A 26,608-nucleotide genomic window follows, 5' to 3' on the forward strand; every position below is an offset into this window, starting at 1 on the left:
TGGCAAGAGCACCAAATCCTGCATTCCCCTCACATACTTTTCCCATTGATTCGGAGGCTTGTTCATGATCCAGACAAGTTCTAACCAGATCCAGTCTGGTTAGTTCCAATCCAAGTCAAATGATTTTTTTTGTGTGTGTGGTTATTATTGCTTCTTTTATGAATCATAGGGTATGCTGCTAGTCCTGTTGCTCTTTGGATGCTGAGGACACTTTATCTTGGTCTACTTCATAAAAGAAATACACTCCAGCTGCCTCTCATCAGCCATCTGGGGCTTCTTTTATAAGGGTACTAATCCCATTCATGAGGACTCTGACCTCATAACCTAATCATCTACTGAAAGGCCCCCATCTCCTAATAATGTCACCTAGGAATTAGGATTTCAACATATGAATCTGAAGGGGCATAAACACTCAGACCATAGAAAGTTGGTAATGCATTGGAAGGGCAGGTTCTTTTCATACATAAACACTCGGTGGTGAGCCTAAGGAAGTAGGGCTTCATACCAGGTTTCCCCACCTCTGCGTATGTTCCTGGTATACCACATATGTGACAAGATAGCAAAGAGCTGAGGGCAGATGAGAAACCACTGAAACTGGAACAACACAGATGTATGGTGCTCAAGTTAGGCTGCAGATGAGAGAACTTTTATGTAGGGAGAGAGGGGGTATGTGCCGGTAATGACAGAAGGAAATTCCCAATGGTATCATATGATAGGAAGGGGACAAAGTCCAAATTAATTAATTTAAGGGAAATAAAGCAAGCAGTATTTCCTGCACCCACAAATTCATGAACTAAGATTTATACCCATGACACTGAGTTTGACCTTGAGCATCTGAAGCTTTGAGAGTAGCTGTGTAGGTAGCATTACCGAGTCAGAAAAACGAGAAAGTACAGGTATGATTCCACTGAAACAAGGTGATCATCCCCTTGGGACGCTGATGGTGCTCTCTGGCAACAAGAAAGAGATGATTATTTATTTTATTTTTTAGTGAAATATTGCTGTCATAGATCCAAAGCTGTGTGTCTGAGTTAAGAGGTTCAGGTTGGAGATCTGAACTTGGATGGGCTCAGCACACCCAAAATAGCCTAAATTGGCATGGGAGACAAGTGGACAAAAAAAGGTTGTCAGTTCCTTAGTTCTATCATCTCACTTTGGGGTCATGGCTTTGAGTAAGGGAACTTGAATTCAAATCACAAATTTTCTGCATGGTACAAATTGGGTACCTCTTGGCTATAGTGACTGTCATTCTTTATTGTGGTGAGAGGAAACAATGAAGAGGCTAAGCAGAGATCACTGTTTAATTACCCTTATTCTAGTAGTTATGCTTTGGGGATTATCTGGGGATGAAATTTATGCTGATTTTTTTACTCTGTCATAAAAAAAATCGATTGTTTTGTCACTCAGAAAAAAATAGAATTTGTGAGGAATAAGCAAACAGTTTCAGTCAGCAGTAAGTTAGGAAACTCTAAACTCTTTATCAAGGATCTTAGCAAGTTCCCAAACAGAAAATAACTAGAATGTTTTTATGGTATTAAGCTAAAAACTAATATCCAAAATATTTTGATTATCAAGTAAATTGCATCCAGTATCAATTTGGTGGCTATATTCAACATATATCAAGAGCTTACTGTGTACCAGGCATAGTTTTAAGTGCTAGGGATACAATCTGGAGCAAAGACCTTGCTCTCATAAAGATGTGTTCTGCTGGGAGAGACAGACAATAAATAAACAGATACATATATCATTTTGTGATAAGCATTAGAAAGAAAATAAAGCAGGTTTACAGGGACAAAGTGATGGGGCAAGGGGACTATTTCTCATAGGAGGGTTAGGAACAGCTCCCCAGCTCCAGGCACTACCAACCTTCCCCATTGCTTTTCCTCAGTTTCTCCAGATGTCACAAGTTCATTTTACCTCAGAATTTTTGCAAATGTTTTCTCTGTCTGAACCCCCTTCTTCTCTTGCCAATTTCTCCCCCCCCCCATTACCTCTTACTATTCTTCAGAACTGAGCCAGAAATCCCTTCCTCAAGGAAGCCTCCTCTGGTCCTTCAGATCATGTTCAGATTCTATCTTAATTATAGCACGGAACTTCTTCATTGTACAGAGCATAATTATAATGACATGTGTGTTGAATAACGCTTTTGTCACCTTCAGACTATAAGGCTCCACGAAAGCAAAGACTATATGTCTTGTTTACTTACTGTTGAATCTTTAAAACCTTGTAGTTTTCAGAATAGGTACCCCCAAAATAATTATTGAATGTCTGAATGATAACTTTTAATATACCAAAATATTCAATTAAGTGTGGAAGGCCCCTTGCCAAGCCTGTTTAGAAAACATTATACTTGATCTTATAGGCTATCTAAATAGTAATTTGGGGTTTTTTATATAGCAAGATTAGTTCACCTAATTTGGCTCATTTGGTTGTGAATATCAATACCAACCTACAATATCACTATCCTCCTTTCATTTCAAAGATACTCTTGGATTGAACGTGTACCGATTGAACTATAATTTAAACCATTTATTTGTAAAAGACTGAGTCATAAGTAGGCAGAATCAACCCATGCTTTTATTTTCATTGCATATAAAAATTTCATATGAAGGTATTGATGTACAGTACTATCCCCATGGGCTGTAAGAGAGGCTAAGAAACTACTAAAAGAATCATTTGTTATGCTCACACACAATTTACCACTCTGAAAACATATCCAAAGAAATAAAATTAAAAACAACTTAAATCATTAAGGTTTTTTTTTTTTTGTAATTATAAGTGTCCCCTTTGTACTGTTTAAAACAAAAGTAATCAAATTCCTTTGGGCCAGGGCTGCTAAAATCTACAGTTTGTGTCAAAAAATAAAATGAAATAATAGGAGGCTCATTTTTCCTAGAAAAAGGATATTTCCTTTCAGTGATAAGTCACATGTTCCAAGGGCTGGGCAGCAGTGGGAGGTTTCCACATTATTCACTATAAATCTTTCATGCTTTCAGGGGCTGGCCATTGTGTGAAGTTAAATTAAACTTTTCTAAAGCAATATAAGTTCTGCAGAAACACATTCTAGAGGATGATGAATTCTTTATGCTATGTAAATTGACATGAGACAATTTTTGTTTAAATAGATAGGCTTCCATATACATATATATGCATATAAATATATACACACATATATGTGGAAATTTGATTTATCTCAGAAAAATTCCAGGGCTAAAAAATGACATGTTTCTTATAGAATATTCTCTCAATACAACATGAAACTATGAACAGATGATAACCAACACTAGAGACTTGTGGCTTCAGTTTCAAGTCAAGTTCATTCTCCTGTGGGCTCTAGAAGCCAAAAAGACTTTTTTTGAGTTGGAGTCTCACTCTGTTGCCCAGGCTGGAGTGCAGTGGCATGCTCACGACCACTGCAGCCTCGACCTGCTGGGCTCAAGCGATCCTTCCGCCTCAGCCTTCCAAGTAGCTGAAACTACAGGCGTGTGCTACTATGCCTGGCTTATTTTTTTATTTATTGTAGAGATAAGGTCTCACCAACTTGGCCAGGCTGGTCTCAAACCCCTGAGCTCAGGCAATCCTCTTGCCTTGGCCTCCCAAAGTGCTGGGATTATAGGCTTGAGCCACTGTGCCCGGCCTAGGCATTTTTTTTTTCATGACTATATAATCACTGGACAAGAACACATTTCCCCAGTAGTGTTTGATAGTTAAAAAGCAAGCAAACAATCAAATGCAAGTAGCTGAAGCAGCTCCTGATCAGCAGTTGCCAAACAATCACATATGCTCCTTGGCAAGAAGTATTTAAGAGCTTAGGTTTCAAAAAGAGTCTCAGAATCTTCCAGAGGTTGTCTGTGGTTTTGTAAAATTCAGCTATTGCCAGAAATCCCATCAGTTGAAAGCCTGGATGTCAAATGCCCAGCCCTAGTTGCACTATTACCTTCCTTTCAAATGCAGCAAAACAGAAGAAAATATTGGTTAAAGTTAAGGCACAGCCCTGGGACCAAAGACCTGCAGCTATGTTTTTTAAATTTATATATCTTTATGTATTTTATAGTTTTCTTGAATCTTCCATAAACAAGCTCTAAGGTGACAAGACTATATTACAGGAGAAAAGAAAAATGTACAAGGAATATGTATACACACCATTCATTCTCTCACCAAGAGTTTCCAAATATATCAACACCATCCCATCGTGGGACGATGTTTTAATAAGAACTGATAATTTACAATTAACATTACAGTATGTACATCGCAATAAATACATGGTTGTAAACAGACAAACAAGACTGTATTACAGGTAAGGTCATTTGGTGAGAAAAAATGCATGGCACAAAAAATAAATAATGCATTCAAAAATTATCATAAAGCTTTCTGTAAAATCCATTTCATTCAAGTTTTTTCTTTCCTTTTCTGCAATTTGTTCTATCTACATTATTATCTTGTGAATTTTAACTGATGCAAAAGAAAACAAAATTAATACAGCATTGTGTCCAGTAACTTGCAAGCTGAAATGCACTGGTTTTATGCAAACTTGGACTTTTTTTTTCCCCATACAGTACCCAGATATTGCATTTTCTTATGGCATTTTAGGATACATAAAGCCACTTGTAAAAGGATGTTCTTTTTTAAAGCAGTGTATATTTCTGAAGCACACTTTGGCGAGAGAGAAGGAGAGAAAGAAAGAGAGGAGGGCAAGGGTACTCAGATTGTACAGTGCATTAGTCCCTGTCTCTTGGATATTTAGCCTTTTCTGTGACTTGATTGTCCATTGGTGGGTATCTTTACAGCATGGTACCATTAAAAACCAACAAACTGGGGGGAAAAGTTTCTCTTAGTGCAGTTATAAATCCTTTCAGGTCTGGATTTGTTAGTGACATATTGCTGTGTTTTAATTTCTTTTTTCATTATTAAGATTCTAGGCACTCTGTGGGGGAAATACCAAGTGTAGGGAGGGAAGGGAATGAGAATGTTCTGGAAAGAGGAATAAACCCTAGACTCCTTGCCTTTCCTTCTAGACCTCCCTCAGGGACAAATAAAGTTAAAAGAAACAAGTTTCCAAATGTTCTTGTGAAACCACTTTGTCAAACATAGGTCTTTATTCAAAGAGTTACTCTCTGTTTGACCTTACAGAGGAAAGAGTTGAAATCTGCTAATTAACTAGTTGATTCCTGTTCTGCCAGGAACTTTTCTATCAGAGGTTCTAAGCATCAGCTGGACTTCAGGGAATTAAAATGGAGCTTGAGCTTGAGTCATTTCCCTGGCCGATGACTTAGTTACTAGTATCTAGAAGCCTCCTTCAGAAGTTCCAAATATAGATGTTTTTCAGGGCTGTGATTTTTCATAATTTTATTTTCCATGTGGCCAGATACCCTCTTTATCCTCTATCTAAATTATTGGATATCAATGTGAAAAATGATTATTTGGGCTCTAAACTCTTCACAAAGAAGATAAATACTTTTTGAAGAACCGATATGGGAATAAAGTCCAAACTAAATGCCCCATGATGCCAACAGGTATCAGGCAAATGCTGAGAATTAATATCTAAGATTGCAGTACAGTTCCTGGTGCTGGAATCAGCCAAGAGTGATCTCTCATTTTTTATTTAGGCAGCATCTTTTTACTAATCCAAAGTTTTATGATGCATTACATCACCAACCCTCTGGTGCCAGTGGTATCAATTTCTCTCCCTCAGTGTGTTTATAGAAGTAGTTCCCCTCTACAAGACATGTCTCTGGATTGACCATAAGTGATAAAGCAATTCCTACATGTTATGTGGCTATCCATTAAGAAGAGTAGTTGCTACACTTAAAATCAATTCTCAGGCATAGTCTTGATATAGTTCTTAATCCTATGGTGAAATCATTAAAACCGAAGAGAATTCATTGTACTGGTGTTTGTTAATATATTCTGTTAATGTTCTTAAAAACTGCCAAGCTGGCCATTAACTTTGCTCTGTAAACCAAGAGTGAAAGCTAATCATGATATACAGCCTCATGGCAGAAATGAATGCTAACCCTAACTTGACTACCTGTTTCTTTTCAGCAATCAGAATGGTGATGATATATTTGATAAGACCCCCATCTAGCAAACATGAACAGAGGTTCAAACACACACTAAATAATAAAGCAGCACGAGGGGAAAATGTTTTTCTTACTATAACTGGTTATAAAAATGATAAAAATGAGCATGAAATGTGTGGATCATTACAAAGACATGCACTTGTGAAATGCACGTCTATCAATACAGCAAAAAGTTATCAGAAGACACTAAGTAGGAAAATATCTAAAAAAGACTGACCATTTTAGCTACTGGGTATTTATATATCTTCCACTTGCTTCAGACACCCCAACTGATGATTGAGTTTCCATGAAGCTTAAGACACATTTGACATAACGCACATCAAAGTATTATAGAACAAATAGTCACTTTGCACACTGTGAAGAAAAACATCAATGGAGAGCAACTCTGCTTATCTGGAAAGAGTGAAACAAAAAGCAAAATAAACAAAGACCTAGAAAAAGGGTTTCCTGCAACATAAAGTTGTTTTTCTGTTTTAAAATATGGAAGTCATTGGTATATAAAACAATGAATCACTACAAATCAGTTAATTGCTATGAACTATAAGGTGCAAGTAAAATTAGTAAATTAGATTTATCCAGTGTAGCACAGATTTGTACTGAAAACTTGCAAGTTACTCCTTAGAAAAAAATAACCAGTGGCAGATGAAGTTCTGAACATAGTTTTTTAAATATAATACCTCAATACATTTAATAATAAAAGTAAGCTCTACAAAAAATCTGTTTTACATATCATACAAAATGTAGAGGTCAGTGCAGCTCACTGAACCACACTATTCAGTCATGTATCAGGAAGACTTGAAATTAGAAAATTATGCAATTTCTATGGCTCATCCCCTTCCTCCTGGTAACAGATTTATACTGTGCCCTGGTCTTGATGCATTTGTTGCTTCATCCATTAAGTTCATTCTGTATAATGCCTTCTGAAAACTTCGCAAACAAACAAAAATAAAAGAAACCCCAAGTCCAATCAACTTTTGGGCTGCCTGATGAGCCACACTCTCTTGAAAACATTCTGGAGTAGATTTTATCTGCCTCATCAGCTCTACCAAGCTGAAATCTCACTGAAATGCTGTTCATGAAGATGTCCACCTTGCTTTGATGACATGGAGGTGAAAAAACTGGTTACAATATTCCTGAGCGCCAGACTAAGTAGTCAAGGTCAGTTTTGTTCAACAAACGTCCTGGCAGATGACAGTGAGGTGTGACCGTGGTTGTGGCATGTGACATGCACTTTGGAAACAATTTTTCTACTTAAAAAAAAAAAAAGGCATGAAAGTCTTTGCACTGTTACGTGTCAGGGGAGCGATCATCTATTATGCAAGTTTCGGGCTGGCTTTCCTCTTCTTCCCCTACTGCCTCTTCTTCAACCTGTTCATCGAGGGGGATTTCGGTAGACTCCGAGTCTTGAGTACAAAGAGTCTTGGAGTCACTGCAGCTAGTGTCTTCTTCCACTTGACTTCCACTGTCCTTTTCTGTGTCTGACTCACCGTCTTCCTCTAAAGTTAGTTCAAACTGGAATTTCTCAGTTTGACCCTGCCGGCCCTCCTCCTGGTCATCAGGTGCAGGAGAGGGGCTCTGAGGGATTGTGCTCTGGTACCATTCACGATTGTCCTCCAAAGTGTCCAAAATGTCCTGGGCATCAGGGTGTACGAGGTCTGCCCATGTCTCCCAGAGAGGATGAACGATATAGTCTATGAAGCCCACCTAGTTAAGAAAAAATTCCAATATGAGTAGAAGACTTGGGACTAAGAAACAATGGAAAAGGCTCACCAGATCATCACCCGCAAATAGAATAGCAAAGACTACTGACCTTAGTTTAGTAAAATAGTCACTATTTTAGACAACAGATCTTATAAAAGTTTTATTAGCTGATCAAAATTGGCTCCTAGAACCCTTAGTTCAAGAGTGTGTTTATAGCATAAAATATTTTCTAGTTTGCATGGTAGGGCTTAGGGCCTGAGCCTTATTTTAGAATTACCAATTTGTAGGTGAATCTAGGTAATTGAAGTAGTGCCATGTATTCTATGTATAGGAATATACTAAATGAATATAGTCACAATGAATATAATGCCATGAGGATGTATATATGACTAAATAAATGTAAGTCAAAAAATTTTCTGTTGGATCACAAACACTAAAGTGAAATGGAGCTTGTCAAAAACAAAGTAATTTCAAAAACCCAGTAAAATACCATCCGATGTGAACCCAAAGTAACCAAATCCTAAAGCAGTAGCTCTTTTCTCTCTGAAAGCTGCGTGCTTCAAACATTACCTGTGATTTTTCCACGGATGCATTGTGCTTGTCACACATGGGACTTATCTCCATGCCGCGCTCCCTCTCTCGGTCTCCTTGGCGGAAGAACTCCTCCATGATCCGGTCTGTCCACTGGCGGTACAGCTGGAGAGGCTTTGTTGGGTTGCTTAGATCTGCACAATGCACCATATTCTGAAGGACCTGAAACAGGTGGATGCATTCTTTGTTTAGCACCTGTTCCTTTTTTAAAAACAAAAAAACTAGAAATTCACATTGGATGACTGTGACACTTAAAAATACATGTAGTGTAAGATTTATTCCAAATAGTTCAACTATGATGTGTCTGTGGTTCACATTTGTATTAATAGTGCCAAATTATGACACTTCTACCACCTCTAAATATTGTGAGGGAAACTTTATGTGCATGGTTGATTAAATTCAGAACTGCTTAAGTGGTTGGTTTTGTGGGGTGTTAGTTTTGTTTAGACATACATGCAAATAAAAAGACCAGTATAATTCTACCTGATTAATTCTCAGAAATAAGAATTTAGATAGAAATCCTGCCTATTATTACTAAAAGAATAAAGTAGGAGAAAGAAGGAATAAATCTTATCAAAGCTGAACACACAGACACATGCGCATGTGTGCAGACATGCACACACACAGCAAACTCAAATAATGCTTTACCTGGATCCTATCAGAATAATTATCAAGCAGAAGAACTCCAGAACTTGTCACTTTCTTAGTTTCAACCATTGTTTTCAAGTCAGCCAGTAGATTCATGTGTTTCGACATGTCTGTTGCAAGTACCTTAAAAGATCAAGAGTTATTGCTTATATCAAATGACCTATTAAATACAGGTATGTCTCCATGTGTATATTATGTATTTATGTATATTTTTACATATATAATAAAACTTCCAAAATTTAAAAAAAAAAAAAAAAAGACCAAGAGTATTAAGTACCAAGGAGAACATCAAAATTTGCACATGAAAATACTATGCAGAATATGGGAAAGAATGGAATAATACTATGCTATGTAATAACAGTGTGTGGAAATTCTTTACTCCTTTTAGGGGCAGAGTCTTTTTCCCCTTTGCTGTCAAAATTTTCTCAAAGCCTAGATAAATGTGTGCAATATGTAGAAACATTAGGCACTGACAATCACTTTCGTGGTAAAAAATAGGACGACAGCTCCATGGATAAGGCATCATCACATGTTTTGAAATTTTTTCCATTCCTTGGACTAGAAAGTGGTAACTGGATTATGATGAACTAATTCAAGCTTGTTCACAGACTGCTTCAGAGACAGAGTATTCTGGTTAATTGTCTGCTCATCCATGACATGTTTTTGATTACCAAAGATTTTCCAGGAAAAAAATACAGAAAAGAGTTAAAGCCATGGACGTTCTTAGTGGCAGTGTTTACTGATTAAAAAAAAAAGGTGAAAAAAAAAATCCACAAAAAAAACACTGGAGCTGTGGCTCACGCTGCTTTTGTTAGTCATCTTTCTCTGCCTGCCACAGAGCAGAGGGACTCAGAAAATAAAACCTGTATGATGAGAGTGAGGTGTCATTATTAAGTCCAAACTGATGGAAGTGGAAAACCTATTATAGATCATCACTGACATCAGTAGGGGCCGTTTCTAAAACATATAGTGTAAGAATAGGTTCCAAAATACACTTCCTTTTACCTAATACTCATCTCAGCTCTTTTTTTTTTTTTTAACAACTTGCATCATAGTTCTCTTACTTACGATGTCAATGACCATTTTCCTTAAAGATTGTCTTTGCTTTTTGGTCAGATTCTGGAAAATGTCACAGTTTTCTTCCTGAAGCAACTTAAAGCCCACAGCTAAATGATGGTTCTCTAAGACCGAGGAATCATTGTACATCAAGGCAAGTTCAGAGTCTGAAAAGAAGAAAAGCGGAAGATCAACAAAGCTGTTTATCACAGGTTAATCTTATTCTTCAAATTCGAAGATAGTTTGAGTTTAATATGCAATTTCCCCTAAACTTCTCTGCTGCCCATTACATGACATCATCCAGGCGAGGCTAACTTAGATAATGTAAGAACAGAAAGAACACTGGAATCTTAGGAGTGAATTCTAATGCTACTGATCCATGGCAGGTCATTTCGCTCATTTGGGCCTCAGCTTCCTCTTTTCTAAGGTGAAAGCATTGGACCAGATGATCTTTTAACCTCTCCTCTAGAGCTGCCATGAGCTCAGCAGAAAATGATATTATTCTTAACATCTGTAACATGTCCAGAGCATAAGGGGTTGTATTCCTGATAACTCTGGATTTCCTGCCCTACAATTTAATGTAAAGATCATGTGATATGGGGTTATTTGCACTCTAAGAGAATACAGGAACAATTTGTAATAAATGAACAACATAAGGTTTGTTTACGCTCTTCTTTTCTTCCACCGTATACCTCAAGTCTAAGCTTTATTCCTTTTTTTCATTTCTTTTTCCAAGTACTGTTGCAGTCAGTATACACTGTGCAGGATTATTGTTCTTCGTGCCTGTTTGCTCATGGCTTCACAGAGATGTTGTGTTTGGCTGTCTACATACCCCTTGGTGAAGATTCTGTCTCACTCTCACTACTGCCCTGGACCTGTGTATTTTAGGCAGGGAGAGTTTGCCTCTTTGCTAGTTCCTATAAATAGCAAACTCAGACCTATAAGGGAGTCATTAAAGAAAAAATTGATTGGTGTTTTATTTTGTTTCCATTTAAGTCATTGTAAAGACTAAAAGCACATGTATTTGATCTTTTTTTTCTGACTAATGCATTCAAAATATATTTAAATATACTTTTCTAAGAAAGAAATACCCAGTACTATGCAATGGCTATTTTAAAGGAGCTAGGAAGAAGAAGCTTGAGACATAGCTCAACTGGGAAACCTTATGATTTTATTAGAACTAAGAAAAAAATCTATAAAAATAGGAATTTGCACATATAAAATTTTGCTCACAAAATACAGGCACGGAGATGTCTAGAGTTTTAGGCAGTGGGTGTATAAGGTATTTTTCTTTTTTCCTTTTTTGATAAAGCTGTAGTGTTTATTTTTTAAAAGGCAGTACTTGGCTAAGTCTTACAGTCTCCAAAAACCTTTCTTAGTTTTTATCTGTAGATGGTTAAGCATATAAAATTCAAAATTTTTAAACTATATAAGATCTTTAGCACATGATATTATTGGGTTTCAGTAATAGAATCATATTAAATAAACACATATTGAAAGGAAGGTATTCTGTTTTCTAACCTGATAAATCATGCCTAATTAATCTATTAGGATTCTTTTTTCTTAAATTTTTTTATTTCAATAGCTTTGGGGGTACAAATAGTTTTTGATTACATGATTGCATTGTATGGTGGCAAAGAAGTCTGGGCTTTAAGTGTACCCTCCATCCCCACCTGTGCACACTGTATCTGTAGGTGATTTTTCATTTCTGCTCCACCCTACTTCTCATAAGTCTTCACTGTTCATGATACCATTCTCTATGCCTTCGCAGTTCCTTAGTTTAGTACTATTTATAAGTAAAAACATGTGGTGTTTGTTTTTCTGTTCAAGTTAGTCCACCTAGGATGATATTCTCCAGTTCCATCCAAGTTGCTACAAAAGACATCATTTCATTTTTGATGGCTGAATAGTATTCTATAGTGTGTATATATATATATATATATACACATTTTCATTATTCACTGATCAGTAGGTGAGTATTTATGATGGGCATTTACGTTGATTCTTTGCAGTGGTGCTGCGATAAACATGCAAGTGTAGGTGTCTTTTTTATATAATGACCTCTGTTCCTTTGGATAGATACCTAGTAGTGGGATTGCTGGATCAAATGGTGGATCTACTCCTAGTTCTTGGAGAAATCTCTATACCAATTTCCATAAAAGTTATACTAATTTACACTCCCACCAATAGTATATAAGCATTATCTTTTCTCTGCATCTGCACCAGCATCTACTGATTTAAAAAAAAAAATTTTAATGGTCATTCTGATTAGTATAAGGTGGTATCTCATTGGGGTTTTGATTTGCATTTCCCTGATAATGAGAGATATTGAACATTTTTTGATATGTTTATTGGCCATTTGTATAACTTCTTTTGAGAGATATGTGTTTATGTCGTTTGTCCACCTTTTAATGGGGTCCTTTGTTTTTCTTGATGATTTGTTTGGGTTCTTTGTAGATTCTTGATTTTAGTCCTTTGTCAGATGTATAGTTTTTAAATACCTTCTCCCATTCTGTAGGTTGCTTATTTGTTCTGTTATTTCTTTTGCTGTGAAGAAGCTTTTTAGTTTGATTAATTCCTACTTGTTTTTGTTGCATTTGCTTTTGGGGTTTTAGCCACAAATTCTTCTCCTAGATCAATGTCCAGGAGAGTTTTTCATAGGTTTTCTTCTAGGACTTTTGTGGTTTCAGGTCTGACGGTTACGTCTTTAATCCACCTTGAGTTAATTTTTGTAAATGGGGAGAGAGAGAGATCAAGTTTTATTTTTCTTCATGTAGCCATCCAATTTTCCCAGTATCATTTGTTAAATACCATGTCCATTCCCAGTGTATGTTTGTGTCTGCTTTTTCAGAGATAAGTTGGAAGTAGGTATTTGGGTTTATTTCTGGATTCTCTATTCTATTCCACTGGTCCATGTGTCTGCTCTGGTACCAGTGCCATGCAGTTTTGGTTACTACAGCCTTGTGGTATAATTTGAAGTCAGGTAATGTGATACCTCCAGCTTAGTTCTTTTTGCTTAGGATTGCTTTGGCTATTCAGGTTCTTGGTTCCATATGAATTTTAGAATTGTTTTTTCTCATTCTGTGAAAAATGATGTTGGTTGTTTGATAGGAATTGCACTGAATCTGTAGATCACTTTGAGTACTATGGTCATTTTAACAATGCTGGTTCTTCCAATTCATGAGCATGTGATATTTCTCCATTTGTGTCCTCTACAATTCCTTTTATCAGTGTTTTGTAGTTATCCTTGTAGAGGTCTTTGGCTAAGTATATTTCTAGGTGTTTTATCTTTTTGCTGGTGTTGTAAATGGAATCGAGTCATTGGTCTGATTCTCAGCTCAGCTGCTATTGGTGTACAGCAGTACTGATTTGTGTGTGTTGATTTTGCATCCTGAAACTTTACCAAATTCATTTATCAAGTCCAGGAGTCTTTTGGAGGAATCTTTAGGACTTCTAGGTATAAGATCATATTGTTGGCATACAGAGATAGTTTGGTTTCTTCTTTTTCCAATTTGAATATCCTTTATTTCTTTCTTTCTCTTGCCTGATTGTTCTGGCTAGGACTTCCAGTACTATGTTGAATAGAAGTGGTGAAAGTAAGCATCCTTGCCTTGTTCCAGTTCTGAGGGAATGTGTTCAACTTTTCTCTGTTCAGGATGACATTGGCTATGGATGTGTCATATATGGCTTTAATTATTTTGAGGAACGTTCCTTCTGTGCCTATTTTGCTGGGGTATTTATTGTGAAGGGATGCTGAATTTCATCAGATGCTTTTCTGCATCAATTAAAATGATCGTATGATTTTTGTTTTGAAATTTGTTTGCTTGGTGTACCATGTTTATTGACTTATGTATGCTGAACCACCTTGCATCCCTGTGATAAAACCCACTTGATTGTGGTGGATTTCTTTTTTATGTGCCGTTGAATTTAGCTTGCTAATATTTTCTTGAGGATTTTCATGTCTGTGTTCATCAGATATTGGTCTGCAATTTTAAACAAAATTATTTTAATGATGTGGGGTGCAATTCAGGGTTAGGTATACAAATGTTCATTGTACAAGTAAAGTTTGGGCCTCACTTTGGTCCCTACATTACCTGGTTTGAGATCAGGTACCCTTATTGATGAAGTGTGCCCCCTCCCAACCTCAGCAGTTTTCCACTACAGCCAATCCCTTTTTTATAGTATTATGATAATTGTTCAGGGTCCGCTTATGAGTGAGAACATGTGAACATGTGGTACTCCGCAGTTTTCTTTTTTTGTTGTCTTTTCCTGGCTTTGGCATCGGGGTGATACTGGCTTCATAAAAAGAGTTAGGGAGAATTCCTCCCTCTTTAGTCTTATGGAATAGCTTCAGTAAAATTGGTGCCAGTTCTTCTCTGAAAGAATTTGGCTAGCCGGGTTCGGTGGCTCAGCCTGTAATCCCGCGCCTTTGGGAGGCTGAGGTGAGTGGATTGCCTGAGCCCGTGGGTTCGAGACCTGCCTGGGCAACTTGGTGAGACCTCATCTCTACAATAAATCAAAAATTAGCCGGGTGTGGTAGCGCACGCCTATAGTTCCAGCTACTTGGAAGGCTGAGGTGGAAGGATCGCTGGAGCCCGGCAGGTTGAGGCTGCGGTGGCCAGGAGCGGCCACTCTAGTCTGGGCGACAGAATGAGACTCCAACTCAAGGAAAAAAAACAAAAAGAATTCGGCTGTAAGTCTATCAGGTACTGAATATTCTTTTGTTGAGAGACATTTAGTTACTGTTTCAATCTTGCCACTCATCATTGGTCTGTTTAAGGTTTCTATTTCTTCCTGATTCAAGGTTGGGGGGTTGTATATTTCTAAGAATTTATGCATTTCCTCTTAGATTGTCTAGTTTGCATCAAGGTGTTCATAAGAGTTTCGAATGATCTTTTGAATTTCCATTGTATCAGGTGTTGTCTCCATTTTCAGTTCTGATTGTGATAATTTGAGTCTTCTCTCTTATTTTCTTAGTTAATCTAGGTAGTTGTCCATTAATTTTGTTTATCTTTTCAAAGAAGCGACTTTTTGTTTCATTGATCCTTTGTACATATTTTTAAAATTTCATTTAGTTCTGCTCTGAGTTTTGTTATTTCTCTTCTTCCTCTAGCTTTGGGTTTGGTGTTTTTCTAGTTCTCGGAAGTGTGACGTTAGGTTGTCAATCAGTCTCTTTTTTTAATGTAGGCTTTAAGTGTCATAAATTTTCCTCTAAGCACAACTTTGGCTATGTTCTAGAGGTCCCGATAACTTGTTTCATTGCTGTCACTCAATTCAAGGAAATTTAAAATTTCCATCTTGATTTCATTTTTGACCCAAAGATCATTTAGGAGCACACTGTTTAACTTCCATGTTTTTGTTTGGTTTTGCGAGTTCTTCTTGGAGTTAATTTCCAGTTTTAGTTCACTGTGGTCTAAGAAGATTCTTGATTTGATTTTGATTTTTTTGAATTTATTGAGACTTTCATTGTGGCCTATTATATGGTCTATCTTAGAGAATTTTCCATGTGCTGATGAGTAAAATGTACATTCTGTAGTTCTGGGGTAGAATGTTCTGTAGATGTCTTTTAGTTCCATTTACCATAGAGTTCAGTTTAACTCCAATGTTTCTTTCTTGCCTGCCTTGATGATCTGTCTATTGCTGTCAGTATAGTGTTGAAGTCTCCCACTATCATTGTATTGCTATCTCTCCTTCTCTCTCTCACTCTCTCTCTCTCCTTTTTTAGGCCTAGTAGAATTTGTTTTATAAAATTGGGGGCTCTGGTGTTAGGTGCACATACATTTAAAATAGTTATGTCTTATATATAAAATAGTTATATCCAAATCTTGTTGGCTTTATCCCTTGATCACTATATAATAACCATCTTTGTCTTTTTTAACTGGTGTTAATTTAAAGTCTATTTTATCTGATATGAGAATGGCTACTCCTGCTCATTTTTGGCTTCCATTTGCATAGAATATTTTTTCCCAATGCTTTCTTCACTTGAACTTATAGGAGTCTCTGTGTGTTAAGTAGAATTCTTAAAGGTGGCAGGTATTTGGATTGTGTTTTTCTATCCATTCTGCCAGTCTATTTTAGTGGGGTATCAAGACAATTTATGTTCAAGGTTAATAATGATATGTAAGGTACTATCCCATTTATCATGCTGGTTGTTTATCAGGATTCTTTTAAGGGAGTAAATATGTATGTAGACATGGGCATTAACAGAATTGACTTGGCCTTACAAAAACCCTAATTGGTTTATATGCCTCATGAAGAAAGGTGAAACAATTAAGACCACTGAGCCTGCAGAAGAACAAGATGATGAGCTATTCCTTCAAAGAGAAGGATACTCCGTAGTTGGAAGTTGCAACAAAGAGTCCAATCTACTCAATGTAAGGATGACCTTTCCACGTAGGACAGATATCCCAGAGCACTGGCTAGGCCTATCTTGGAAAGTGGCTATTTCCAGAAGTTTAAGAGTCCATATTGGCCAGAAAAAAATCAGGAAATGATGGACTGCTGGGTATCTACTGCCTCTTCAGTCTCTGAGGATGTTATAAGAATCAAGAGTAGTGACTGCTGATTTTAGATGAACAAATGGATCAACATTTAAGAAACTGAATCTCAGGGAAGTCATTTAACTTTCTACTCTTCTTTAAGATTGAAGGAAAATTGTTACATCTAAATGGAGAAATAAGATTTTGCAGCTCCATGTATATTTTCACCAAAATGCTAATACAGTACTTCTAAGTGGAGTCCTTGAAGGCTCAGGAATGATCAGAGAGCTGTTGTCATACTTTGGTACAATGCACAATGCAGAGGGGCAAGGAGGCTAGCTGATATAACATTTTTGTTGAAACCTTCCTATTTCAAGCCAGAATAAGTTGCCTCTTCCATGAAGCCTTTCTTGATTACCACAGACAGAACTGCTCACTTTCTCCTGTAAAGTTCTATACTATTCTGTACCACTCATCTGTGCCTGTATCACACTCCACACTGTTTGTCCATATCTCTGTGCAAATATTTTAATCCCTTACCAAACCTTTCACCTACTTAAGAGACTTAAGCCCCTATATAAAATTAAAGGTTATTCATTTGATATGTTTGGTTGTCTGGTTTCTCCTGGGCACTTCAATTACTCCTAACTTGCAAAGTACAAAGTGGCACGAAATATAGTAAGGCATAACATTGAAAGTAATTAGGTGCCAGGAAATGGCTTATGTGAATTATCTCATCTAATCCTCACAACTCGTTTAGCAAGCTTCTATTGTTACTGTCATTTTCAAATAAAGAAAATAAATCTTAAGGTAAATAACTTTGTCAGTATCATCTAGCTGGTCAGCACTGGAGCCAGTACTTAAAACCAGCAGTCTCTAGAGCCTATGCTTATACTGCATATTATTTCAAATGCTTTATGGATAAAGATGAGTACTGAGTGGTGAGCACTCAACATGAACAAGGAAATGATAAACACAATCCATTCAGTGCCTGGCACACACTAATAATTAAGCATTTGCTATTTTATTGCATATGTATACCTTTACAAACCCAGAGTTATCAATTTATTATACATAGGCCATTTGTGTTCACTTGTCATAACTACCCTGGATCATCAAGAATAAACTGTGGTCAACATAAGTTACTAACAAAGGCAGACCACCTTTATTTCTCTAACTTCTGGCCTCAAGCAATCCTCCCACCTCGGCCTCCCAAAGTGCTAGGATTACAGGCATGAGCCACCATGCCCTATTTATTTCTTTATCTCTCCCTTCTGAGTTGTTATGGAATGGAGGGTTGAAGGGTGGGCTGGTACCACCACATAAATGAGAACATGTACTTCATCTATGTTAATCTTCTGTCCCTCTATAGAAGTGTTCTTCAGAGAAAAAGAACCAATAGGAGACCGTGTGTGTGTGTGTGTGTGTGTGTGTGTGTGTGTGTGTGTGTGTGTGTGTGTGTGTGAATATTATTATACGCATTGGCTCAGGCAATTATAGAGGCTAGTGAGTCCCATGTTTGCAAAGTAGAGAACCAGGAAAGCAAGTTCAAAGGCCAGAGAACAACCAAGAGTCCTGATGTCAGACCCAGAAAAGGAAAAGGAAATTTGCCCTTCCCTCAACTTTCTGTTTTAGCTTAAACAGGAAAGGAAATTTGCCCTTCTCTCAACTTTCTGTTCTATTCAGTTCCTCTTTGGATTGGATCATGCCCACCCACATTGGTGAGGGCATTCGTCTTTTCTCAGTCTACCAATTCAAATGCTAATCTCTTCCAGAAACCTTCACAGACACATCCAGAAATAATGTTTTACCAGCTATCTAGGTATCCCTTAGCACAGTCAAGCTGTCAAGCTGACACCAAAAGGAGTCATCACAAAGCCGGCTCCTGTCAGTCTGGCACCCATACACATCTCCTTATACCATATTTAATCTCCAAATAAAGACAATAACAAGGTCATAATTCTGCCAAATATGATACAACTATTGTGCATACAACCAAACCACACGAATCCCTTTCTTAGAAAAGAAGATGTTTTTAAATGATGTTTTTATTCTTATCCTAATATCCCATAACTTGAATACTACATCAAGTTAGCAATAGTTAAATACTAATATAAAGCTAATACTTCTTATTTTATGTGATAAAGTAATAAGAGAGGAAAGAAAACAAAGATATTTGCTAAAAGTACACATACATGCATGTATGCATTCATAACAAAATGAGGAAGTACTCATGACAATTACAGTCCTTATTTCTATATCACATAATATGGTCATAGCTGGTATATATAACTACTTTCTACTACTCATTCTATATTTCCTTTGCCTTCAGCAAATACCTCAGATGGTCATGATTCTTTACCTAGTGGGGTGAACCCAAACCTTCATCTCTGAAGGGTCTGGGCCATTAGTAGACCTTCCAGAATTAGCTTTTGTAGTTTTCTGTCGACCTTAATTACAAGGCATGGTAATACTGAGAGATGTTCTAAGGGTTGCCCTGTATTCCCAGACATATTCTTTCTTACCTCCATTGTAGAGTAGTAACCCAATTTCCCCTTGGTTGTCAGGATCAACCAACCTAACCAACACTGTAACTCCCTTCTTGGCTGACTGACTCAGAAGCATGAGGAATCCAAAGTGGCTGGGTCCTAACTTATTATAGGATCACTCTTGTGTCTCCTAGTGGGAGGATTCTTCCCTCTGGAACTAAGACTTTTAGATCAGCAGAGCATGAAGTTGCAGGAACAGGAAGTAAAAGTTTGCTAGTCACTAGGGGTAACTGTGAGTGCTACCACTCCCATTTCCACCCCATGAATTTTGGTTATGGGAGAAATAGGACCACAAATAGGAAGCTGATTCAGCGCATATACGGCTTTTTGGAGAACCTTTTCCCAGCCCTATTGATGTCTATGAGACATCTATTCACATACCTTTTCCCCAAGTGTCTTTGTCACCAATTTTCCAATCGTGTTTTTTCCAAGTCCCTGATCATCCAGACAGATCATTGGCTACAGCCCATGAATAGGTATATAATTGCACCTCTGGCCGTTCCTCCTTTCAAGCAAAGTGAACAACCAGGTGCACTACTTGAAGTTCTTCCCACTGGAAAGATTTCCCTTTCCAGATTACCACTGGCCTTCAGAGATGTCCCACAGTGGGACAGTAGTGCTGCAACTGCCCACTTTCAGGTGATGCCTATATATGGTACAGAACAATCTGTAAACCAGGCCCTTTGTCAGTTAACTATAGGAAACTTCCCATGAGACCACATGTCCTGACTGAGAAAGAGAAGGCAGTATAACAGGAGTGGAGACTATAGGCATTTGGGACACTTCTTCACGTAACATACTTGTGAATTCAGCATCTGCTTAGGTTCAATCAATTATGTTATACCATTTCCATTTGATGATAAAGTGTTGCTGTACATGCCTGACCTTATGATTTGGTTGGTCAGGTAACAGCTAGTTCATAATGGGCAGGTAGCTCATGGTAACTTTATAGCCCATGATCAAACATTCAGTATCTACTTAGGTCAAGTAGCAGGCCAAGAGCAGTCTCTCAGAAGGACAGTAGCTGTCTTTAGATGATGGCAGGGCCTTGATCCATAAGGGTCTGTGCTGTGATTTACCTAGAACCCTGTCAAAGATTCCAAACAGCATCCCTTTCTGCCACTGCCACTCCAAGCACCATTAGATCTGCTGGACCATATGCCATATGGCTGAAGTGCAGGGCAGCTTGCACAGCAGGCTAGACCTGTTGTAAAGCCCCACTCAAAACTAGCAGCTTTTCTGTCACTCTTGTTCTTGGCCCACTCAAAACCAGCAGCTTTTCAGGTCATTTGGTAAACAGCCCAGAGTAACACACCCAAAGGAGAAATATGCTGCCTCCAAAATCTAAATAGGCTTACTAGGCATTATGCTTTTTTCTTGGTTGTAAGGGGGGCCAGATGCAACAACTCATCCTTCACCTTAGAAGGGATATCTCAACATGCCCTACACCACTGGACCCCTAGAAATTCACTACAATAGAAGGTTCCTGAATTTCTGTTGGATTTATTTCCCAATAAATGCCCTCACTTTAACAGTACATGTTCTCTGAAGCTGAGGTTCAATTTGTTTTGTAATTCAGCCAATCATAGGATGAAGTTCTGCCTTCAATTTTCAGCAATTTCGGTCTGCAGCTACAGGAGATGGGGCTCACCTTCAGGGCACACCTAGAAGCTCTTAGGTCACTTAGGGAGTGCTTGAACTGGGCATTCCAATCTTTGAGCTAGTCCTTTTCTTTCACCACTTGGTCCAGTAAAATTAGGAGCAACCAACCACCATCATTATTAGATTCCTTAGTTTTCTAAAAAGCTCTTTGCTTCCTATAAGTGGTTAATTAGGAATCTCCAATGTTGATATTTTGCATATATCTATAAACAGTATAAACAGTTCGCACCATGGGCTATTGGGTGCTCTCTTTACTACTGGAAATAGAGCTGTTAGTGTTGATTACAGAGTCAATTCTACAAGCTCCAGAACAGATTTGTAAAACTCACCCTTAAAATTCTCTCTCCAAAATAACTCTTGGCACTAAAAACTGTGTTAGGGTTCTCCAGAGAAGATATATATGTGTGTGTGTGTGTATACACACATACATACAATATATACCATATATAATATATATATGAATTGGCTAAGGTGATTATGAAAAAATATATATTTTATATATATATTATATATGGTATATATTTTTATATATATTATATATGGTATATATTATATATAGTGTATATACATACACACACACGAATTGGCTAAGGTGATTATGAAGGCCAAGCAATCCTATGATCTTCAGTCTACAAGCTGGAGAACCAAGACAGCTGGTGGTATAATTCAGTCCCAGACTAAAGGCCTGATAGAGGTGTGGGTGGGAAAAATTAATGTTGTAAGTCCCAATCTAAGTCTCAAGGCCCCAAAAGCAGCAGCACTGATATCTGAGAGCAGGAGAGGATGATATCCCAGCCAAACAGAGAAAACAATTTTTCCTCTCTCCAGCTTTTTGCTTTGTTCTTCTATTTGGGGGTCCTCAATGGATTGTATGATGTCTGCCAACACTGATAAACTATCTTCTTCTCTCAGGCTACTGATTCAAATACAAATCTCTTTCAGAAACATCTTCACAGGCATACCTAGCTATGTTTTACCAGTTATCTGGGCATTCCCTCGCCCAGTCAAGTTGACCTGTAAGATTAACCACCATACCCTCTTAAACTATAAGTCCCTGGAAGGCAGAAATCTGCTTTCTCCTGCTTTAAAATACTACTGGAGTACCTCATACACTGAGGGCAACTAGTAAGTACATAATAAGTACTTGTTGACTGTATTATAGTTTAAGTATACTTTTTTTTAAAAACCTTTATTTTAAATTGCTTATTACCAGGGGATACTTTTAAATGATGGGGAAATAGTGGAAAGAGCCTTGCAAAATAAAAACCAATTCAAATTTTACCAATCAAATTAAAATTTTGAATTGTTTAAAAGCCTCACAAAAGCTAGAGCTAGCAAGAATGTGGGGAAAGGGCATACTGTTGGTGGAAATATAAATGGTTATAAATTCCCAGAGGTCCACTGAAGCAATGTATATATCAAAATGTAAAACAAGAAACAACTCTAAGGTTAGCACATGAGTTCAAAGAAATGTAAGCAGAATAGAAGTGACAACTTAATATCTAGTAATAAAAGGCAAACTAATTCAATTATTTTTAACAGGGAACATGTCCAAAAAAGGTTATTGAGTAGGTAAAAAGTCACAGGAAAACATCTATAGCATGATTTTTTTTTATGGGTGCATGTGATGTTTTGATATATGCATACAATGTGTAATTATCAAATCAGGGTAACTGCTTTATCATTTCTTTGTGTTGAGAACTATAGTATGACATTATATACTTAAAAAATTCTATGCTTATATCTGTGTGTTTATGTGTCCAAAGAGAAGCCTAAAATCATATTCACTAAAATTGTTACCTTTAACAATTTTAGAAATTTCAGGTGATTTTTATTTTTCCTGTATATTGTTTTTATTTTATTTTACACTGCATATATTAATTTGAAATAAGCCTAATTAGATACTTAAAACATTTTTTAAAGCTGAAAAAAGGTCATATACTCTATCATAACACAAACATAGGGTCAAATCTCAAATTTACATGTTGACATGCAAAAAAAGGCCATATAGTTCTGTTTATCTGCTTGACAAAGAATACTTTTAGAAGTAAATTAAATGCATATTCATTATATCAGTGTTTGGGGTAAAATGATAATAAGCCTAGAACTAAACAAACAGATCTGGCTTTGAAATCAGTACCAATCTGTCATTAGACTCTTTTGGGTCTTATTTGTAAAATGAGGACAATCCTCACTAAACTCTTGTGAGGATTATATGACACTAATGTCTAAAACATAGGGAGGTCCTTAATGCTCCTGGGATTTCCTTCACAAATTTCCATTGGACAGAAATACAATGGTGGCAGACTTGTAAACTACATTCTAACAGTTCCCTATTTAAGAAGAGAAATGGAGAGACAAGAGGCTCATGAGCAGGAGAACAGATTGTTTAAAAGGCACAGTGAATGTGTACATGGTGGATCAGAGCCAACATCAAGAGATGGGGCTGGAGTGGTTAAGACTGGGGCAGACCTTGTAGCTACATATCCCAAGAGTAAGAGTTACATGCTGCACTGTTCTTGCAGCTCTGCTAGGCTTAGCCTAAGAGTTAGAAAATGGCTGCATGCTACACAATCCATGTCTCTAAGTTACAACTGAAATGAATAAAAGTCTTCAAAAGACTTCTGAACATTTCTCCTTGAAATGGGAAATGGACGTGGTGGTTTTAACTTACTAACCAGTTACCAAGGAGAGAGGATTAAAATCTCCTGGCTCACTCCATTCATTCATCCACTCTCTTTGCCTCATCCTGCATTATTTTCCTCTACAGCCCTTAGCACCATCAAATGTCACATAATCACTTATGCTCCATCTTTTCTGGCAGAATGCAGGCTCATAAAAGCCAAGGTGTTGTCTTGTTCACCATGTATAACTGGTGCCCAGGACAACATTTGACATGTAGTAATCTCTCAGTACATTTGTGCTGAATAAAATAGCAATCTCTATAGTTATAGCCATATAATTACATTTGATAAAAATGAATTTATCCTTATTTTGAAGGCATTAGGTTTATGCTAAAAATTCTACGTGTAATCTACTAGTATAGTTATAAACATCTTATTTCAAAATAAGATTTGAGAAATTAAAAAAAGTGTATTTACTGGTAGCTAGATTCAGCTTCACCTTAATACAGAGGGTACCAAAAAAATGTATACACATTTTAAGAAAGGAAAAAACTGTATTAAAAGTGTAATAATATATACCAATTACAAAAAATGAATACAAGTCACATTTGACTTCTGCAACCACAAGAGGGGCTCAAAGTGGTTACCATCAGTGTCCACACATTTCTGATTATGGCAAACTAAAAGTAATACCTAGCTAATATCTCTTAAAATGTGTACACTTTTCTTTTGGTACCCCTGGTATAATAAAATCACTTTGCTCTTGAAAACCTAAAACCCTATGCTTTGAATGCATGATTATGTGAATAAATCTTTCTCCCCCCAAATTTAGGCATCTTTGTTAAACAAAAATGATTAGTTTTCCAAGTAAAATTTAACACTATATATAGTCTGTACTTTTTACAGTTTTAATTTTTCAGAAAATAAAGCTGTGAAGTTAAATGAATTTGTTGTAAGTACTCTCTCAAAACTTTATGATGCTGTTATACCTTATGGTTTTATTTATATGCATTTTCCTTACAAAAGACTTAAACAGCTTTCTCCCTGGAATTTCAGTTTCTCCAGATCCTGTTCACATTCTCCCACACTCCCAAATCACTTATTAAAGCTTAACTAAACCTACTAGGTAGAGATGATCTCTCTCTGCTTTCAGAACCTCCAGCATGCTTACAATGAATGTAAATTCAATTAGTATCAAAGTATTTGGCACCTAAAACTAACACAAGTGAAATAATTAATGAAAACTATGAGTACAACTAAGAAGCAGGAGCATAAGTGAACTGGGAGCCAGCCAGGTGAGCCTGCAGCACTTCCTCTGTTTCAGCCACACATCCCAAGACGTAGTCCTTAACCTCACTATGCTTCAATAGCCTCCTTAAAGTAAGACGGGTAAACTTCCAACTATATGGGTTTATACATTTGATGGTTGGAGTTCTTTAGAGTTCTTTAGTACAAGAAATATGGACTCAGCCTTTGGCTTTGGACAGGTTGGCAGTCCAGCTCTGAAGTAAGAGCCAACAGCGTGCTAGTTTGACTCACTGATGTTTAACACATCCATGAAAAGTAAGAGAGAATACAAAGTTACATATTTTTTTAAAAAAGGAATTATTGCAAACCAAAAACAAACACCTAATTTTAATAAAGTAAACAAAGAACTGAATACCACATGTTCTCACTCAGATGTGGGTCCTGAACATTTATCACAAGACTACACGGGAGGGATTGGCAGTAGCAGGACGCTGCTGGGGGCTGGGGGGGGGACACATAACATCACTAAGGGTACCTGATCCTAAACCAGGAGAAGTGAGGACCAGTTGGAGATCCAAATATCACCTGCATGTAGACTACTTAAGTACCTAATTCTTGTACCCCACATCTTTATAAGAAAATAAACAAAATTAAAAATAAAATTTTAATTTCACAAAGCTATATATTACACGTTTACAAGTTATGAGAAGAACTTCTGCATGTTGTGAAGATAAAACATATTTGTGTTACTGGCTAATACTCTGTCTCCTGAACAAAAAATTCATTTGGCTCACATGATCCCTACTCAAAAGCTAATAACTAAGGCAGTAATTCTGATCATGCTCCAAACAACCCTGGGATATTTTCCTGTACCCAGGGACAATGCTGATTAATTCCCTCAGGAATAACACAGTTTCCTCATATCTCACCCTCAAAAAGACATCAGCAATCCAAAGTTGCTCTGGGAACGGCAAACTTTCCCATGTTGCTGTGGTCCACAAAGAGGAGATCATTACAATATTATGAAATAATAAAGAACTTTCAGAAGCAAGATTAGTTATCCTTCTATCCCAGGCAGGTCACCAGCAAAATGACACTCTTAGCCACTCCTTGAGTTTATAATCATCCCCCAAATTCCTCTACTATTTCAGTGGCTCTCAAACTTCAGAGGGCATCTGACTCATCTATGGACTGAGGCCTTAGTAGCTTAAATGACAGACTCCACAGGGACCCTGATACCCACCAGAGTCCTTCAGATGACAGCCTTATACTCACCTAATTACCCTTGGAGTGTTCATAAGAAAGAAGAACAGATATGGTGCTCATTAACCTTAAAAAGTATATCAGAGTACTTGGAAGACTTTACTGTCAATTGTTTTGATTTGTTCCCTTATCCTTAATGTATTTATAATGAAAACAACGTACAATGGTATATAATAGAATGTAAAGAAAACATATCAGTCTGAATGTTTAGCATCATTCATGAAAAAGTATTTTTCTTAAAGGCAAAAATTAAACCTTTTATGTACTTCCTAAAAATCTATAAAATTAGGAACATATCAAGACATAATAAATCAGGCCAGTTCATTAAAAGTGCCAGCATACATCGTACTGCATGACCTCCCTGTTCTTCTCAGAAAAGATACAGTGAAACCTTAAACTGATACAATGTAAACCCAGGGAGCAGCATCCAATGTGTATCCATACTTCCATGTATGCTTTCATGGGTCCTAAAAGTGCCCCATGATAGGTTCTCATAAGACAGTTGGAACATGAAATATTATCCTGTCTAGTCTGGATAGATAGGTTCCTAAACGAAACCTCTAAAATGTACTTGATTAATTTCATATCTCAGGAAATTCCTGACTTTCCCAGTCCTCCTCTACATGGGTGAGTCACTAGAGTGCATTTTGCTATAGGGTAGTCCAGAAGCTATTAAAAGATACAAAAATAATCCTAAAGGCTTGAGT

The 26,608-nt window shown here is 37.1% G+C and overlaps 1 protein-coding gene across 3 annotated transcripts in view; it reads right to left on the reverse strand.

Annotated features, from left to right (window-relative positions):
- Window positions 1-3,594: 3,594 nt before the first annotated feature.
- PDE4D (phosphodiesterase 4D) overlaps window positions 3,595-26,608 on the reverse strand; it is a 241,061-nt gene continuing 218,047 nt past the window's right edge. Inside the window, exons 11-14 of one of the 3 annotated variants that reach the window (XM_008059480.2) lie at window positions 10,089-10,243; window positions 9,021-9,143; window positions 8,352-8,534; window positions 3,595-7,784 (exon numbers count right to left, since the gene is read on the reverse strand). In XM_008059480.2, coding sequence (XP_008057671.1) covers window positions 7,368-7,784; window positions 8,352-8,534; window positions 9,021-9,143; window positions 10,089-10,243 — 878 coding nt within the window. In that variant the 3' untranslated portion in view covers window positions 3,595-7,367. The remainder of the gene's footprint in view (window positions 7,785-8,351; window positions 8,535-9,020; window positions 9,144-10,088; window positions 10,244-26,608) is intronic. The other 2 variants (XM_008059481.2, XM_021713093.1) reach the window with 2 other exon arrangements.

This window comes from Carlito syrichta, unplaced genomic scaffold, assembly GCF_000164805.1.
Source record: "Carlito syrichta isolate Samal-C Ts95f unplaced genomic scaffold, Tarsius_syrichta-2.0.1 Scaffold304160, whole genome shotgun sequence".
Lineage (NCBI taxonomy): Eukaryota > Metazoa > Chordata > Mammalia > Primates > Tarsiidae > Carlito > Carlito syrichta.